Source organism: Sciurus vulgaris, assembly GCF_902686455.1.
Source record: "Sciurus vulgaris genome assembly, chromosome: 5".
Taxonomy (NCBI): domain Eukaryota; kingdom Metazoa; phylum Chordata; class Mammalia; order Rodentia; family Sciuridae; genus Sciurus; species Sciurus vulgaris.
This window is the reverse complement of record NC_136465.1, coordinates 143,662-163,279: the sequence shown is the minus strand read 5'-3', so window position 1 is coordinate 163,279 and position 19,618 is coordinate 143,662. Positions and strand designations below refer to the sequence as shown.

The 19,618-nt window shown below is 53.5% G+C and overlaps 1 protein-coding gene across 1 annotated transcript in view; it reads left to right on the top strand.

The window, feature by feature from the left end:
- TDRP (testis development related protein) overlaps positions 1-6,049 on the top strand; it is a 47,091-nt gene extending 41,042 nt beyond the window's left edge. Inside the window, exons 2-3 of the mRNA XM_079141814.1 lie at positions 3,113-3,216; positions 4,212-6,049. Coding sequence (XP_078997940.1) covers positions 3,113-3,216; positions 4,212-4,557 — 450 coding nt within the window. The 3' untranslated portion in view covers positions 4,558-6,049. The remainder of the gene's footprint in view (positions 1-3,112; positions 3,217-4,211) is intronic.
- Positions 6,050-19,618: the final 13,569 nt, after the last annotated feature.

Genomic DNA, 19,618 nt, shown 5'->3' with positions numbered 1-19,618 from the left:
ATGGAGTCACTCAGGGCAGGCTCAGCCTGAAGACTGCAATTGTATACACCATATAGTCACTCAAGGCAGGACATAGCCTATTTCCAGATTGGATTTTAATAGCCCTTTTTGGATAGGAGCAGGGGGTAGGGGGTCGATCCTCCTGCCTGCGGTGAGTGGGCCCTGGTGTCTGCTAAGCAGACAATCTTCTCTGGGCCTTTCAGCTGAGAGCCCTGTGAGGTAGCCACAGCCTTGTCAACTCTCTGTTGCCAGATCCTCTAGTCTGATAAAAGGGTCTGGCTTTGGTTTCACAGTTGACTTAGATGTCTGAATTTCTCCAGAATTACTAGTTTCTCAATAACCTGAGTGTTTAAGCAGAAGAATATCTGAGTCCCACAGTTCAGCATGGTTGGAGAGGCAGACAACATCTCTGCCTTCCTCCCTGATTCATGGTTGACCGGTGTGGTGTAGGTGAGTGACAGGCTGTCTATTGCTTGCACATTGTCTATGGTAGTGGTCAGTCCCAGGAACAATGCAGTGAGATTGGCATGTGGCAGCTCAAGGTGCTGCAGAGGAGAGCAGCCCTGGGGTGGCTTTGTCACAGGGATGGAAAACTGAGTGACAGAAAAATTTTAAAGTGTACTTGTGAGATTGCTTTTATTAAAATACCGAAATCATAGGCACCTGGCCCAGAGCGGGTGTGCACTGGGCTGACCAGAGAACTGACTGCCTCACTGATTTCCTACGCACTCCTCAGTGTGTCCGAGGTACTTGGTATTCTGTTTCCTTTGTCTGCCTCATTGAAACGGCACACCTCACTCGTCACACCCGCCTTGTGGTTTTCTAGTCTGATAGAACTTGTGCTTGATGGCCTGTGCTGAGCAGCCTGGGGTCTCCCTTTATCTTCACTTGGACCACTAGTCCTTCAAGCTAGAGTTTTATCAAACTCCCTGGGATGTCCCTAGGGTGACTGGTCTGACAGGGGTTCAGCTCTGCCCTTGCTTGAGCTGCAGATGCGAGTCCCAGGCTGGGTGCTCGAGGGCCAGGAATAGAAAGTGGCTCCCAACACAGATCTCGGCCACAGGTCCTGCGCCTGTGCCTCCCTGCCACCTGGGTCCAGTGAGATGCATATGTCAATGAACTTCGACAAATCCTTCAGCCTGGAAGGCTCTGCTGGCGCCCGGAGGCAGCTAACTCTGAGGCCTTGGTGGAAACAGCCTCAGTTCATTGGGAGGATCCCCCTGAGGAGGGGATGCAGGGTCCCAAAGTCCCAGGACTTCTGGAAGCTTTGTGTGAGAGACTGAAATACCACAGGTGAGGGTTTTCTTAAGCACCCCAGAAGTTCATGTGAGAGGACGAGGAAGCCAACAAGATGCTGGAGGTGGGAGTGGAAGTCTGGCCTCGAAAGGGACATTGGTCCAGTGTGGCTCCTCTGTCCAGTTTGGAAACACAGTAGCCTGCTCTGAAGAAGCCTATTCATGGAGAGCGTCCAGCCTGGTGGCAGGAGCAGCAGCACCCCAGCCACCCACGGGCACTGACTGGACACTGATTCCACCGGGAGGTCATCTCTCTCCCTACCCAGGATCGTGCTTCTGGATCTAATGTGCTCAAGGCCATTATTTAAATTCCAGCTGGGTGCTGTGGTGCATGGCTATAATCCCAAGGGCCTGGGAGGCTGGGGCAGGAGGATTGCGAGTTCAAAGCAGCCTCAGCAACTTAGCAAGAAAGACCCTGTCCTACATAAAATGTAAAAAAGGGTTGGGATGCGCCTCAGTGTTTTGTGTCCTGGGTTCAATCCCCGGTACCAAAAAGAATAATGAATAAATTCCAGTGCTTCTCCCTTCCTGTTGATTTTCATGGAGGTTCCAGGAGGGGGATGCTCGGTAGTACCCATTAGGGTACTTGGTGGAGCTTGGGTGCAGCCGGCAGCTGAGGGAGTCATTGTCTGGGTGCTGGTGGGCGTGCACCACATGTATTTGGACAGAACACTGGGTAGCAATGAACGACTCCTCCCCCAAGTCTTGTGCTCAGCCGGCCTCATCTGTAGCTGCTGTTTTGGCCATGTGACAGGGCCTCGCAGTGCCAGGGCACTTGCTCCCAGGAACAGTGTCATTCTGTGGGACCCTGCTCCAGGGCAGAGGTGCGCCTTCACGTGGAGCTGGGCGTGTGGTGACTGCAGACTGTCCTCTTTCTGGTCTAGATGGAGCACAAGCCAGCCCTCTGTGGCTGAGAAGTCACACTCCGCGAGGTCTTGCCTGCAGCCGCACCACGCCCTGAGCCCTGTGCAAAGAGGCTGGCTGCTGCTGGGTCTCTGTACATGCTGTTGGAGGGCCTGCCTGTGGGCGACAGGCCTCTGTCCAGAGTGTGCCTCTCAGTTTTCAGGGCGCTTGACTCATGTTTCGTCTTTAGCCTTTCGATGTATCTGCAGCTAGGTCTGCCCCAGGACACAGGGAGGGTGAAGCCGTGGGTGAAGCCAGGAATGCTGGTCACTCACATGCAGTTCTTTCTTCTCACAGTATCTTACGGAGCCAAGGTGTCACTGATTCTAAGATATTCCGACTTCAGTAATGAAAATTGCATGAAGTCATTTGTTCAGAACCAACACACACCGTTTTTTCACCAAAGCCTGTACTTGAGGTTGGGGTCAGGGCCACCGTCCTCACAGGTGCCAATACCTATAGGTCATGCAGAGGGCCAGGAGCACCCTGCTCTGGTCCTCAGACAGGCCCTTCCCCGGGGTCTGGTTGCCAGGGCTTAAGAAACCCAGCTCTTGTTATAGAAGAAACCCCGTCTAAACACACGCCTCATCATCAAACCTACTTTAAATGTGATTGGAGGTAAGTGCATGTGGGATGCAGGCAGTGGACAGGAAGGCAGGACTCGGACACCTGGTCACAATGGGCAGCGACCCTGGTGTGTGCCCAGGTGGGAGGGCAGGTCACAGTCTCCAGCAGCGCAGTCCTGTGCTGTGGTGGAATGCATCCCTCTGTGACAGGCCGTGGTGTCCTGTGAGATGACAGCAGGGCCATCGTCACCACGGTACTGTCCCAGGGCAGCTCGTTACGTGCTGCGATCGTGGTGTGAGCAGAACATTGTGAGCAGCAATCCGACATTTCTCTTAACATTTCTTTAGGTTCAGGGAGCAAGTTTCCGAGGTTGGAAAGAAGTGACTTCTCTGTTTAACAAAGACGATGAGCAGCATCTGCTTGAAAGATGTGAATCTCCCAAGTTCAAAGGGTGAGTCCCCAGTGTGTGCCAAGAGCATCTCAGGGAGCAGGCGTGGGTGGTGGAGAGGGCCGTGTGGCGGACTGCAGGTCCCCGGCAGCCATCTGGGTTGTGCCTGTGGGGTTCTTCCCAGGGCACGAGAGGAGCTACATTTTGGGATGTTCTGGAGACAAAGTCAACTGTCCTCTGGTAAAAGGTCACGAGGGCACCATAAGCATCCTGAAATGCTATGGAAAAGTGAAAGGCGCTTGAGCTGTTAGCCGGGGTTGCTGGCTTTGAGGCCATCTGGCCATGCCTGAGGAAGCTCTATTGAAAGTGCAAGGGCTTTCGTTGCATGGTAACTGAAAGAGCTTAGGAATGAGGACGTGCCACTTATTATAAATATTCCACGGCGTTGAACGTGTACGTGACATTGGAGACGAAGGTCACGGGCTGCCTGAGGCTGTCAGGGACCAGACCTGGATGGAGGGTGCCTGGGTCGGGACTGCAGGAGCGGCGCTCCTGGAGCAGCCCCAGCTGCGCCTGTGAGCCGCCAAAGCAGCCTCTGGACAGCGCGGCCTGGACCGTGCTCCTGGGCACATGGCGTCCTTTTCTTTGGTAGGAGGCGTTCTTAGCTCTTCTTCTTTTTGAGCAATTTAACCACCAGGTGCTCGAGGTAGCTGGCTACCTGAGGAGCCCTGTTGAAAGCCCGCTTGAGGGGCCTGGTGTCCTCGCCTGGACCTGCCGTGTCCGTGACTTCTTCACCTGGCCTGCGTGGTTCAGGCCTGTTGTGTCTGGATTAGCCTTTGCCTCTGCAGGTGGTACCCCGTGCACAGCTTCAACAAACTTCCTTAACAGTGGGAGAAACTGCTTCTCATGATTTCCTTATTAATTTTAATACTTATTCAAACCTGCACACACAGGATAGCTTTCTGAGCAATTTAAAACTTCTAGGCAAAGAGCTTCATAGATTGACCGATTTATGGGATGACTGGATCGCCAACACGTAACTCTTTCCTCCCCTGCAGATCCAACGTGCGGTTAAAAGAAGACTCGAAGACAGAGAAGAAGGCTGGATTTTGGGACAATTTGGTTCTAAAACAGAATGTGCAATCTAGAAAGCCAGATGAGATTGAAGGCTGGGAACCTCCACAGCTTGCTCAGGAGGATGCAGCAGCTGGCACAGGGGACTCTGTGCAGGGCCAGCAGCCCTGGACGGGCTGGGAGGGCGAGGATAAGGGCTCCACCAGGTACAGCAGCCTGACTAGCTCAGCCAGCAGTGCCAGGTGGAGCCTTCGCTCTGCGGGGAGGCTGGTCAGCCTCCGACGGCAGAGCAAGGGCCACCTGGCAGATGCCCGGGAGGAAGTGGAGTGAACAGGAGTGCCCAGCGTGCAGCCTGGTGCTGCTACACGAGCAGCAGGGCCTGCTGGGCTGCATGGCCTGTTAGCACCCCATTAAGTGGTGGTGCCTCCCACGTGAAGCCAGGAACCTGCCGAGTGCCCGCACTTCACATCGAAGACCCCGTGCACCATGCCCGTGGGAGCCCGCAGGGCCTGTGCTCGGTGGCCTTAAGTGCAGATGCCCACCTGCTGCAGCCCCTGCTTGTGGGAACTGGATGTGCGACCCCGGCAATGACTCGCAGCCTGTGTCCTCGGGCGTCTCTCCCAGGACCCTGCCCCTTTCCTTGCATGTGACATGTCTGGCTGTGACCAACCTGCAGTGGCCATGCCACCCTCTTATCGCCAGAAGGTGAGATGAGTCTCCCAAAGGTCACGTCTGACATGCAAGATGTACTTTTCCCTTATCGAATTTAAAAAATGTGTAGACACTCGCTGGAAAGCAGAGGGTGCCTGTGAGTGTGGAGCAGCAGCACTTGAATGCAGGCCGGTCTGACAGCAGTTCTGTGAGGTTTTCTTTTTACGTCTCCTAATTTTTCTTTCTTTCTTTCTTTCTTTCTTTCTGGTGCTTGCACATGCTGGTCAAGCGCTCTACTGCTGAGCTGCACCCCTGGCCCACTCTTGAACTTTTAAATTTTGCTCTTTATTTGCTTTGAAACTCCTGTTCTCTTAGTATATAGATTAAGGAAATGCTGTAAAATGAGACTGGTTTTAGCCACTTGATAATCTTCATTTTGTTTGGAAAACATGACCGTGCTCATTATGGAGTTAAAGCTGTATGTAGGATACTGAAGTGCCTCTTTTCTATTGTTCCTAGCTGTTTAGTTTTTCAACACCAGATACTGTGATCAACGTTAGATCTGTAAGAAGTTCTGTTTCCCTCACAAGAGTAGCTCTGTGCTAATTTGACAGCATCTCACTCTGCCTGTCTCTGGATACCTGACCATCAACAGTGTGATCCTGTGTCAGGTGTCTTTGGCAGGGTGACTTTAGTGTCAGGTGGCACAAATATCTACCTTAGGTGCAAGTGATGGACCAGGTATAATTTTGTTTTGATTAAAAAACAAAAGCTTCTAGTTATGCTGTGCATTTCCTTCCTGGAAAAAGCAAAGAAAAAAAAATTCTGCCCTTGAGTTTTCAGTGTGTACTTCTGTGCCGTTCTGTGTACCTGGATGCTCCATTTAGCGCACCCACAGACAACCCGCTGTGCCTCAGGGCTGAGCACCCTGAAGTGTGTCAGAGCATCAGACTGCGTTCTTGACAGAGCAAACTTACTTGGTTCACTCATCTGTTTGTCCATCTATCATCTGTGGCTACCCACCCCTCCATCCTCCATCGCTCCCTGCATCCACCTTCCCATCCATCAATCCATCTTTTAAAGTAGAACAAGTTTACTTACTGAGCCTTGAGAAGGGGAGATGCTTTAAGTGCTGTTCAAATAAACATCAATCTGTTAGAACTGTGAAGTGCAGAGGAGAGTTTGAATTTTCTGTACTGTAACTGGACGGCCAGTTGCAGGCACCCTCAGGTCAATGTCCTGTTGCATGGGCTGTGACCCTGTCCTCCCTGGATACTGCTGGCTAGGATGGCAAGACAGGACTAGCAAACATGCCGCCTGAGCTGGTCCAGCTGGTCTTGGCTGATACTCTCTGTGGTGCAGGAATGTGCCCTTGCGTTGTGCCTCTGGAGTGTGTGCGTGGGGTGGGGGGTGCAGTCCTGGGAGTCTGGGTGGCAGCGGCTGCTGTGCCTGCATTGGGATACTAAGTGCCTGTCGTGCCTGCTAAGGTAGCTGGGATTGAAATATGCACTGTAAATCCAACTTTTCTTATTCATAAAGATTAATGTAAAAAGGACCTTTTTTCTCTGTTGTATCAGATTAAAATAATTGTTTATGGTTTTCCGTGTAAATATTTATGGGTGTGCTTAGGGGGAGATGTTTCTGGAGAGAAGCTCTTGCAGCATGGTGTGCTGTGTTCTCCCACGTGGGCAGCTGTGAGGCACACGCCTGGCACCGGGTGCTGCGGTTCTGACAGGAAGGCAGCTGGCTTTGGGGAGGGAAGGGTCCTCCTCAGCCCTTCCGTCTCCTTTCCTCGTGGGTTTGCATGGTTCGGCATCAGCTTCCAGTGCCTCCACCCCACCGCAGAGCTCAGGCCACTCTCCTGACCTATGGCCCTCGCACATGTATGTTTTCATAAATAAATGAGTTCCAGCTGAAGCCATCCATTGTCTTTTGCATATCTGAACTGCTTCCTGGGTGTCCTGAGTGACCAGTTGCTTGGCACAGTGTCCGTCTACACCCATTCCGTGCCTGGTGTTTCTGGTCCTTAGGCAGGTTCGACCTTCTTGACCACATACCAGTAGCAGAACGTTTTCCCTCATCTTTATTTGTATTTTGAAAGGTGTGTCCATCCCTTGGAAGTGCGTCTTCTGTGGAAGGCGGCAGCCTCTTCTCGACGGGTCAACTCCCATGGGCGCTGGATGCCCAGGGAGGTCCAGGTGCCTCTGCGCCCGTTTCCAGGTGCAGGTACTTTGGGGAGGGGCCCTGGGGCCACACGGCGCCCTCGCAGACCTTTGGCTGGCCCTCCTTGCCTTCCCCGGGGCCTGGACGTGCGGTTTCCTGCTGAGGCCGTGGGGGAGTGTTCCTGGCCGGCTCCTGCCTGCCCGGCCGGTCGTTCCCAGGCGCCTGCCTGAACAGCCAGATGGGAACAAGGGAGCCTTCTAGCCCGAGAGCTCTGCACGCCACGCTCACCATCCTCCGGGGCGGCTCCACCACCGCCATGCTCCGCCCTGGCGGCAGGAGGGTTGGCGCTCTCGCCTGGTAGGTCTGGCATCCGCCAGGGCGGCACCCAGGGGAGCCAAGCCGAACGCCACCTGAGACTTGTGATCACGAGTGACGCCGCAGAGCGCCAGTGGGACGGGACGTTCAGCCCCAGCCGGGCAGGCGCCCAGCGCCCGGGCTCTTCAGAGCCCACTGAGGGGCGCGGCGTCGTCTGCAGTCCTCCAGGGACCGCGCCTCGCCCTGGGGTCTCCCAGCCCTCCAGGGACCGCGCCTCGCCCTGGGGTCTCCACAGCCCTCCAGGGACCCCGCCTCGCCCTGGGGTCTCCCAGTCCTCCAGGGACCGCGCCTCGCCCTGGGGTCTCCCAGTCCTCCAGGGACCGCGCCTCGCCCTGGGGTCTCCCAGCCCTCCAGGGACCGCGCCTCGCCCTGGGGTCTCCCAGCCCTCCAGGGACCGCGCCTCGCCCTGGGGTCTCCACAGCCCTCCAGGGACCCCGCCTCGCCCTGGGGTCTCCCAGCCCTCCAGGGACCGCGCCTCGCCCTGGGGTCTCCACAGCCCTCCAGGGACCGCGCCTCGCCCTGGGGTCTCCCAGCCCTCCAGGCACCCCGCCTCGCCCTGGGGTCTCCCAGCCCTCCAGGGACCGCGCCTCGCCCTGGGGTCTCCCAGCCCTCCAGGGACCGCGCCTCGCCCTGGGGTCTCCCAGCCCTCCAGGGACCGCGCCTCGCCCTGGGGTCTCCACAGCCCTCCAGGGACCGCGCCTCGCCCTGGGGTCTCCACAGCCCTCCAGGGACCGCGCCTCGCCCTGGGGTCTCCACAGCCCTCCAGGCACCCCGCCTCGCCCTGGGGTCTCCCAGCCCTCCAGGCACCCCGCCTCGCCCTGGGGTCTCCCAGTCCTCCAGGGACCGTGCCTCGCTCTGGGGTCTCCCAGTCCTCCAGGGACCCCACCTCGCCCTGGGGTCTCCCAGTCCTCCAGGCACCCCGCCTCGCCCTGGGGTCTCCCAGTCCTCCAGGGACCCTGCCTCGCCCTGGGGTCTCTGCAGTCCTCCAGGGACCTCCAAGGACCGCGCCTCACCCTCGGGGTCTCCGCGGTCCTCCAGGGCCCACAGCCCAGGGGATGGGCCTTCTCCCCTGGCACTGACCACAGGGACTCGGTAGCCACCCGGGGCAGCTGGGGTGCAGCCATCTGAGAAAAATCACCTCTGGCACCCGAGCAGACACGCCTGTTCCGGGACAGAGGGCTGGCTCTGCAGCTGTGCCCCAGCTGCAAGGGCCATTGTTAGGGTCGTTGGGCGTGGATGGCAAGCAGATTGGGGTGCTTCTGGGGAGCTTGCAGGAGGCTGGGGTGGGGCTCCTGTCTCACTCAGTCGGATATTCACAAGGCAACTGAGCTCCGCTGGCAGTTTCTCCCCCAGGGCTGCCCCCACCTGTGGGGCTTGGGCAGGGGTGTTACTCTCTTTATTACGCCTATCCATTTCCAAGAGGGTGAGTATCAGCGTCCCTGCTGCACCCACAGCCCCACGAAGCCAGGGCAGCCGCACTGGGCTTGTGAGGGTGAGAAGCTAGGGGCGTGGACTCAGCAGGCCGGTGCAGACACGCGAGGGCCTCACGAGAGTGCCAGCCTCAGGCCCAGCTGTCTCGGGCTTCACATGCAGAGGCCCTGTCCTGCCCTCAGACCGCATGCAGCCTTTTGCAGTCTCACCCACGGGGCCCTGACCCTGTTCGTGGCAGGAAGTGACTGCTCAGCCTGCCTGCCTCAGACCTGGAGCCCAGAGTGGCTCACTAGAGCTGTGCACTGGTCACATGCTGGCAGGGACACCCATCTGGCAGCACTGGGGCTGTCAGGGCTCCTGCTCATGGCTCTGGGTGCGGTGTCTCTTTTTAGTGTCCACTGGGCTGCTGTTGGACCCCACAAGCATGCAGAGCGATGCAGAGTGGGCGCACGGGCCCCTCATGCCCGAGCGGGCAGGACTACCATTCCCTGTAGACTCGGTTGAACAGCAGGTGCTTTTCCTTTTGGGTGCTTGTCCTGGTTTCATTCTTCCTGTCAGGGAGGGCGGAACCCTGAGGAAAATCGCTGGCCAAGCATGTGGTCAGCACCTAGGTGTCCTGGATGGGCAGGCCTTCCTTCCCGCTGCTGCTCTGGGCCGCTGTGCCTGAGGTGGGACCAGATGGCTCAGTGAGCTCTGGAAGGAGCCTGGACATGTGGTGGGCGGTGCTTGCTGGGGAGGCTGCTTGGCAGAGGCGCACGCTCTTGGCCAGCGCTGGCCGGGGAAGCCCCCAGCCTCTGGTGAGGCTCAGCCCGGGAAGGCCCCAGCCTCTGGTGAGGCTCAGCCGGCACTTTCTTCAGGGTTGGTGGGAAGCTGCTGTGCTCATGTCCACCTCTCAGCTTCATGAGTGTCCTCAAGTCCTCTCTTCTGGTGCTAGAGGACAAGAGGCACGGAAAACAGTGATGGACAGACATGCTGGAGCAGCAGGGGCCCTGAGTTCAGTGTTCACAGTGAGGCTGTGCTGGTCACCCCAGCTCTGCTGGGCAGATCATGTCCCTGGCAGCCTGGGGTTCTGGAAGTCCCTTCCCATGGCTGGTCTTGTGCTGTCTCTGTCTGAAGATTCACATTCATGGCATTGGCAGCCCCAGCAATCTGCAGTCACTGGGGCCTGGGACCTTGGGGTTGGGGGTCTCAGGGGCCGGTGTCCCTGGAAGGTCTTTCTGAGGAGTCATGTTTTAGGGGGTAGGGCATCAGGAGGCTAAAGTATCTAGGGGACCAGAGTCTCAGGGGGCTGGGACCTCTGGGCAGTGGTCTCAAGAGGCCAGGGTCCTGGAGGGGGGCATGCTCTCAGGGGACTGGGGCCTCTGGGCTGAGATGGTGGATGGGAGGGAGTTCACCTACCGTCATGGATTCCCTGTACTCGTCTCTGCTGTGTTGATTCCTGAGAGCGAGATTTAGTGTTTACAGTAACAGCCCTTTGTCCTCCTGGGTCTGTGGCCCCAAAGCTGAGGGTCCCTACTTCTCTCAAACCCATGGGGGATGAAGCGACAGCAGACCCAGGCCACATGGTAAGTGACGTGTTTTAAGACAAAGGGAGAATGGGATGACTTTTAACTATTTTTAACCTTCCTGGAATATATTAAAAAGTAAGAAAATGGGCAGTTATTCAGCAGTGTGTTTTCAAAACTTGGGGTATTTTCCAAACATGCCATTAAGCAGTTCTGCATTCCACATGAGGACATCAAGTGGTCACCAGAAGGTGCAGGTCTGCTAGAGCCAGCCCCAGGGCCACGCTGGAGACGTGTGTGTCCTGCTGGCTCAGGTGGAGGCCTCCACCAGCACCACAGGCCTCTGCCCGGCCACGGAGCTCCGGCTCTGGAACCCTCAGCAACACGCACTTCTCTGGGCAGGCCCGGGTCCACTCTGCACAGGCTTTGGGAAGAGGGTGTGGTCCAGTGCAGTCCAGTCTGGGCTTCTCACCTGGTAGAAAGCGATATGAGATCTGGGCTCCATCTATTCCGCTCTCACCTTTGCATGTGGGGCATAGAACCAGACCCCAGACGACAGCCGGGGGCCTCCCAGAACTGCTGATCAAAGTTTAAACGCAGAGACCCTGGCAGTAGACCTTACAGGAGTGGTGGGGGGTGAAACCCGTCTTCCGTTTCAGACTGAACTAGCTTCTCACGTCCCTTGAGGGGAAGATTCCAGCACACACCGCCGGCTCTGCTGGGGACCCAGCTAGATTTTCTGTGGGACATTCCAGCTAAAAACCCAAACTGGAAATGAGCAAACCACACCAGACACTTAAGTACTATGGTTGCTGGAGTAAGACCATTTAAAAACGACCCACATGTACAAAGTGACAGTGGTGGTGGCCAGTGTGCCTGCCTTCCTCAGAGGGGGGCTGTCCCTTCCTGTCACCTCTCCACACCTGCCCTGCTGGGCACTGGGGCCCATGTGATGTGGTGCTTTCCCGTGGGGCTAGGCATGCATTTGGTGACATCGTGAACCAGGAGAACTGGCTTGCAGCAGCTGGAGGGGTCTGCTTGTCTCTAGAAGGGTAGGGTCTGCACCTCCAGGCCTTGGTGAGGCAATGCCAAGTGATCTAGGGCCTGTTGTGCAGGCTGGCAGCTGCCAGTTTGAGGGTCGGAAGGCTGGGAGGTGCTGAGGGCCAGCATCCTGGTCCCTGGGTGAGCCCTGGCAAGCTGTGCCAGAGGCATGGGGCAGCCCCTCTGGGCCAGAGCCAGGCTGCATGCTTCATCCTGAGGCAGATGTTCTCCCCACGCACATCAGTGCTACGTGTCCTTCCTGTGGTGCTGAGCCTCTGGGGCTAGCGGGGAGAGTCCTGGGCAGCAGGGCACCATGCCTCACAACACACCTGAGCAGAAAGCCTACATAAGTTAATTACGTGATGCCTTAAGTAGACCAGCCTCATGCAGAGGTTTTAAAAGGGAACTTTAGAATTCCCCTGATGCCCTGGGTGTTTGTTTCAGTCCATTGTCCTGAGGCCTGGGTGCTGGGTGAGGGTTCTCAGCCGGGTCCTCAGGAGGAAGCCACAGGGTTCCCTCCACCTCCCCTGCAACTCCTGTCTGCTCTGTTGGATTTGGTTTTCTCCCATAAAGTGTATTCCATTCCTGACCCTCAAAGGACTGGCAGGGTGTTAAGGCAAGAGGAACACATTATACCTCTACCTTGAAAAAGTTAGTTGTCATAGTTAATCTGGCATATTTCAATTTGGCTCATTTTGTTTTGGGCATAGAATATTTCATTTTTAAACTTTAAAATAATATCTATGCAAAAGCAGAATAGTGCACAGGCCACCCACACGCAGTTGTGGGTTGGGTGCACAGGGCTCTAATCCATGTTGGGCCTTTCCTGGGGAGCCAGGCCTGCACAGTGCCAGGGTGTCTGCTCCTGGGCAGGCCTGTTTTCCAGCTGTCAGAACAGAAGCTGATCAAGGACCACACTTGGCACGTGGCTGTCCTGCACCTGTAGTTTGGAAACAGGAACCCCTGGCATCCCTCTCCTTCCCAGTTCTTCCTGAATATGGTCTCATTCCTTGGTGCTATGTGGCTTGTTCTTCTACGAATTTCCCACAAATGACACGTTGGGAGGACAGTTAAAGCTGGGTTGAAGTCAGGCTGAGTCTTTGGCATGGACACTCCTGGGCATTTTCCCTGCTGCCACGTGGCGTGTGGGCTCTCTGGGTGCCACTGGCTCCTAGACTCTAGCACCTCTCCACCACTCCTGTGCACAGAGGAGGGAGGCAGGGAGAGCCCAGGAAGGAGGAGTGTCTACCCCTGGCTGAGAGCAGCCACAAGGCCACTGAGCCCTGCCCTGCCCCACCACGAGAGGTCATGGGAGAGGAGAAAGGTCACGTGTTGTCACTACACAACTAGGTCCTGGCACAGAATGGCTTTGGGAAGTTACCAGTGGCTCAGGCGGGTGCCAGTGCTGAGCTGTGGATGTGGAGACTCCAGGGGCACGCCTGTCTGGTCAAGCACAGGAAAGAAGCCACTGGGTAGTGGGAACATGGCTGTCTGGGGAGCAGCTCCTGGGCCCTCCTGGGACTTTGGAGGAGGGTAACTGACACGGTGCACAAAGGGCCTGCCTGGCCCAACTGAGGGGCACAGGGAGGACCCAGTGCATGTCACATGTGGAGAGCTGGGGTTGAGGGTGTGTGGGCTCCCCCCACAGGTCTCCGTGCCATCCCACCCTGTGCCCACATTCTGACTCAGCCCATGCCATGGTGTTGTTTCCGGTGTCTCGGCGTCTGGTTGGTCTTGTTTCTTTCAGGTGCATCTCTACCAGTTCATGACTCTTATCCAAGAGGCCATCAACTTGGAGGATAGATTTGATGTCTCAGCATGGCTCTTCAGAGTTGTGAATGCTATGTCTGCAATTTAGCAATGAAAGCTGGAGAGAGCTTAGCTTTCAAAAAGAGTGATGATAGTGATTCCTTTGGGATTACTCATTAAGTCAAAATTAGTGTTGGGAGCTTCACGGAAATATTTTTATGATTATGAAATTACAAAGTTTACATAAACTACTGTCAAGAAAACTGAATAAATCGGGATGGGGTAGAGGTGAATGTGAAATATGTTTGCTTTATTTGAGTTTTCTCTTTGAAAAGCAGTCTTTTCTTTCTTCTTTAGAGACCAGTGTTTCAGAAGTCTCTTCTCCCTGGAGACTTTACAGCTGGTGTCCTAAGTTAGGGCATGGCAGCAGCTGGCATTCTGTAAGGGGTCTTCAGAGCTCAGCACCCATTTCCGGGGGAGTCCAGCCTGGACCTGCGCAGAGGCAGTTCTCCTGGGAGCTCGCTGCACGGCAGGCATTTGGGTCTGAGCAGAAGGGAGGGGGTGCAGACTAACATGTACCTTTTTCTCTCACTTTTCACTTGGGAACCTGTCATGAATCTTCAAAGCAACATCAGAGAAAATATTGGAAAGCTATATCAAACTGTTAATGATTTTACTAAAGTAGAATTATGCGTAACATCTTAAATACTTTTGTGTTTTACCTTTTGAAAAAAAACTCTACAATGAACATATTTTTGCCATCAAAAAACAGATTAACAAGTACAAAAAGTAATGCCAGATAACTTTTTAAGTGAAAAATACAAACATACACAAAGAGTAGCCCAGTACAAGGTCAAGGCTGGCAAACCGCAGCCCGTTGGCCAGACTTGGTTTTGCACAGCCTGTGAGAGAAGCTGCATTGTTAATAGTGAGAAAAGCGAGCGACGTTCGCGTCAGTGTCTGTGCAGCGTGTGGCTGGCTGGGGGTTCCACCAGGCAGTCCCGCAGCTGTGGAGGGACCACGTGGCTGGCAGTATCTACTGTCTGCCTCTCTGCAGAAGGTGTTCTGACCCTTGGTGTGAACTGAGTGCCCACCCGTGGGCCCTGGTGGCAGCTCCTGACAGTCATGAATTATGTTGCAGTTAACACCCAGACATCTTAGGATAGTTTTGTCTTCGTGTTGTGTTGAAAGCTCACCAAGACACGAACAAATGCACCAAACACCAGAACTCCAAACACAACAAAACCAGAGGAATAAAAGGAAACCCCAGGCTGAGGGAGACCCCAGCTCCCTCAAAGGACAGACGAGAGGCAGCAAGCAGCAGGTGGCCACCATGCCATGGGGCCTGTGGTGGGCACATGGGACTGTCTCCAGGACACACGACATGTGAGGCCATGAAACTAGTCTCTATAAATTTCAAAAGACTGAAATAATAAATTTTCTGGTCAGAGTGGGATGACACTAGAAATCAACAGCAAAAAGAAAAGTGAAAAGTCCACAAAATGCAGCAATTAGACGACATGCTCTTAATCAAGCAACCAAAGAAGAAATCACAATGGAGATTAGAAAACAAATGAAAACACGTAATATACAAAAACTTGTGTATGCAGTGAAAGCAGAGGCAAGAGGGAAGGTGAGGGCTGGAAACACACGTAAACAGAAGCTCTCAAAGCAACAACCTAAAGAAGCAGGAAGATACCCCCGGCCCAAAGCCAGCAGAATGCAGGGGACAGTGAGGTGCAGGCAGAGCCCGCAATGCAGAGCGAGGAGAACAGCAGTGGTCTGGAGGCAGTGCGAAGACGTGGTAAGAGAAGCAGGGGTCGAAGGCCCTCTGAATGCTGGGTCATCCCGTGCTGCCTCGTCACTGCCCACCTGGCTGAACCTCAAGCACTCAGGAGCCCCAGTGACCCACAGTCAGTGCACGGCAGCTGCCCAGAAAGAAGTGCCTCGGGCCAGGTGGCTCCCCTGGAGAATCTGCCAGTCCTCCTCAGACATGCAGACACTGCAGAGAACGCTTGCAAAAGCGCCCTGAGGCTGGCATTGTCCTGATGCCCGTGTCAGATGAAGACCCTGCCAGAAAATCAACAGTACTGTTCCTGATGACGACCGTCCTATCAAGATCTGTTGAAATACCAGCAAACAGAATTCCACAGCACACGGAAAGGATGGCACACCACAGCCAGGGGAGAGCCACTGGGTGCAAGGACAGTTGACCTGCCCCCCAACTGTCAGTATCTACTCCACATCTGCAGAAAAGCATCTGTTACCATCTCAGTGAGGCAGTAAGAGCCCCCACACCCTTCCACAAAAAACTCCACAGACAAGGAGCAGAACAGAATGACCACACACCGCAGGGTCACAGCAAAGGCAGAGCACACATCACACTTGACGGTAAGGAGAGGGCAGGTGCCACTCTCACCATCTCTACTCCACGCAGCACCGAAGCTCTGGCCAGAGCAGAGAAAGGCAACGAGAGGTATCCAAGTTGCAAAGGAAGAAGCAAAATTATCTGTCTGCAGATAACATGATCTCAGGTAGAAAACTCAAAGATTCCATGGACAAAAAATGAATAAATGAACTTGGTATAGTTTCAGGATAAAAAAAAAAAAAAACAACATGCAAAAATTCAATAAGAAATCCAAAAGGAAATCAAGAAAATCCCATTTATAATAGTAACAAAAAGAATGAAATAGACTGAAACCAAGGAAGTGAAAGATGTGTCGAACTTCAAAAACACTGATAAAAGGCATTACCTATGACACACAAACTGGAAAGACTGTTCACGGACTGCCAGCACACTGTTAGGAGGGCCACACCATCCAGCGACCTGCAGAAACAAAGTCCACACCGAAATTCATGCAGAACCCTGAGACCCCAAATCACCAGACCGTCCTGAGAAAGAACAACACTGGAGGCTTCTCACTTCATTTTAAAACTGACTACGAAGCTCCAGTCATCAGAACACGGGTGCTGACGTAATGGGATGGCAGAGAGCCGAAACAAAGCCTTGTCTGTGGTCAGACATTTTCAACAGTGGGTTCCAAGGCATGCAGGAGCAGAGGGTGGTCCAAGTCGGGCCCTTTCCTTACACCATGTGCAAAATTTTAGATCTGAAACTGTAAAACTCCTAACAGAAAACACAGAAAATCCTAATGACACTGGATTTGGCAGTGATTTCTTGGATATGACACCAAAAGCACAGGAAAAAAAAAAAAAAAGAAAAAGAAAAAAGCCCAGAGGTCTGGACGACATCACATTTAAACATGTCCGTGCAGAGGACACTATCAGCACAGGAGGGAGGAGCTGCTGCTTACATGTGGAGGATCAACATCCATAGTAGGTGAGGGACTCACACAAAGCCTGATCAAGAGATGGGGAGGGTGCCTGAGCAGACATTTCTCCAAGGAAGACACAAGTGGCCACCAAATTCACAGCAAGATGTTCAGTATCCCTAGCCATTAGGAATTCAGATCAAAACCATAACAAGATACCACCTCACACTCACTCAGATGGTGACCTTCAAAAACATGTGGAACCCTTGTACGAACACTGTTGGTGGGTGTCAAATGGTGCAGTCACTATGGAATACAGTTGACCATTACTCAAAAAATCAAAAATACAATTACAACTGGCACAGTGGTGCACACTTGTGATTCCAGCTATTCAGGAGGCCCAGGCAGGAAGATGGAAATTTGAGGCCAGCCCAGGAAACTTACTGAGATCTGTTTTGAAAATTTCAAGAAGGGCAGGGGGTGTAGCCCAGAGGTAGAGTGTTGCTGGGATCAATCCCCACTACTGGGAAAAAAAAAATCACAACTACCTTGTGTTCTGGTTTGGATGTGAGGTGGGAGATTGAGAAGTGATGCGATGGGGAGAGCTGTAACCTAGTCCGTTCATCCTAGTTTGAATCTGGAGGGCATGGCTGGACGAGGTGGGTCCCTGGGTGTGTGTCTCCACTTCCAGGCTGCCATGAGCTGAGCAGCTCTCCTGCACTGGATGTGCTGCCTCACCTCAGGCCCAGAGCAATGGAGTCATCATCTATGGACTGACCCTCCAAAACTGAGCCCCAGACAATCTTTCCTCCTCTAAGGTGTTCTTATCAGGTATTCTGGTCTCAGTGATGTGAAAGCTGACTAGAATAGCACATGAGCCAGCAACCCCACTTCGGGTTTGTGCCCACAAGAAGCCACAGCAGGGTCTTGAAGAGAGATCCATACATCATGTTTCCAGCAGCCAACAGATGGATGTACCCAGTGTCCACTATGAATGAAGGAATAGACAGGACACAGGATGGCCACACAGGGGAATTTAACTCAGCCTTAAAAATGAAGGTAAGTTGGGCTGGGGTTGTGGCTCAGTGGTAGAGTGCTTGCCTCACATGTGTGAGGCACTGGGTTCGATTCTCAGCACCACATTAAATTATAAAAAAAAAAAAAAAAAAAAAAAAGAAGGCAAGCGGTGTGGTAGCGCACGCCTGTGATCCCAGCAGCTTGGAGGCTGAGGCAGGAGAACTGAGTTCAAAGCCAGCCTCAGCACTTAGTGAGGCCATAAGCAACTTAGTGAGAACTGGCTCTAAATAAAACATGAAATAAAAAGGGCTGGGGATGTGCCTCAGTGGTTGAGCACCCCCAGGTTCAATCCCTGGTACGTGTAAAGCACGGATGGGCCTTGAGGACACAAGCTGGCCACATGCTCCAGGCATAGAGGGCCGCCCCAGTGGGTCCCTACAGGGGAGTGTGATTTTTTCTGAGAGAAACTGCTCAATCCATGCACTTTTTTTTTTTTTGATTTTTAAGTTGTCAATGGACCTTTATTTTTACTTATTTATATGTGGTGCTGAGAACTGAACCCAGGGTGTTGCACCTGCTAGGCAAGCGCTCCACCACTGAGCTACAACCGCGGCCCCTCATGCATGTTTTAATGCAGGTACATGTGGTTCCTGGCACAGCTGAAGAGCACTGTAACAAATAACAGGTGTGACCAGCTGGGGGAAAGGACTGCAACTTCAGGTTAATATCCTTTCAAGAAAAAAAAGCAGTATGTACAAGACCACACCAAAGAGAAAACACACAGAGAACATAGTGCCCCTCATGGCATGGCACAGCACATCTCAGAACAAGGGCAACTGGAGACCTGCTGGTTGCCTTGGTCCTGCTGCTGGGTTGCCCCACACAGAGCCCAGTGCAGGGCCAGGTGCTGCCCACTGCTGACCTTTACAGAAGGTCATGCTTGCATGCTGAGAGCCAAAGCTGCTCCACCCCTGGGCTGGGTAGCCAAGGGAGCCAGGGCTTTAAGACACAGGTAGATGCTTCTGGTTACGGTAGAGAGGGTGCTAATGATTTCATGAAAAGCTCTACTCCAGGCCTATACCCAGAGGCCTGTGAGTCTGCATCTATCTGAAGGGAACCTACAAACTGACTTAAGGAACTGTTCTTGAGCTTTTGAGTCAGCTCAGCACAGAATGAAGGGCTGAAGATCCAAAATCTGTTACGCCTATTCACAAGTTTTAACATGCTTAGTTTTTTTGTTGTTCTTGTTTTTTTGTTTGTTTTTGCAGTGCTGGGGATCAAGCCTGAGGCCTCATGCATGCTAGGCAAGCACTCTACCACCGAGCTATATCCCTGGACTTCTTAACATTTTGATGTGGGCTCTTGCTAGGTTGCCCAGGCTGCCCTCGAACTTGTGATCCTCCTGCTCAGCCTCCCAAGTAGTTGGGATTGCGGGAGTGTGCCACTGTGCCCAGGGGAAAGAAGTTTTTAAAAAGCCATCTGTCAATGTCTCCCAACCATGCAGAGATGATGCACAGTGGTGCAGTTCCACAAGGCAGCTGCTGAAGGACAGTTATCTGTATTTTTAGCAAGCACAGTCATCTTTGCATGGTGGAAACATGGGTGGTTTTATTATTTTTTTTTACATACTTTTGTTTTCAATATTTTCTAAAATGGCATGCTTTATTTTAAAAATAAAACTCCTTAGATGGAAATAAGTGATGTCAACACTACCTCCCTTCTTCAGTAGGACGCACACCTAGCGAAGTCACCTCAGGATCAGAGTGCATCGCTCTGCCTGTGGGAGCCGTCTTCCCACCAGTGCTGGCTGCTCACCACCCTTCTTTGCAGAGGCTTCCTCCTGGGCTGGGTCCCCCAGCAAGGGCGCCGAGGGCACAGAGGCAGCAGTAGTTGGCTAGGGACAGTAGACACGGTCCACAGCCTGGCTGATGCCACCCCAACGGAATGTGCCGAGTGCTTCCCTGGGTTCGTCTGGTCCTGGGACTCTCCTGGCACGGCCAACGCAGTTGTCAAAGTACGTTGCACGTGATATTTATTTATTTATTTTTATAACATATTTATAAGGATCAGTGTTCTGTCCTCCTTCCCTATGGATGGAAGATGGGAAACTGTCACTGTATACCCCAGAAGTATATTCTTGGTCATGTGTATCAGTTTAGCACAGAATATAGAGTTGAAAACCAAAAA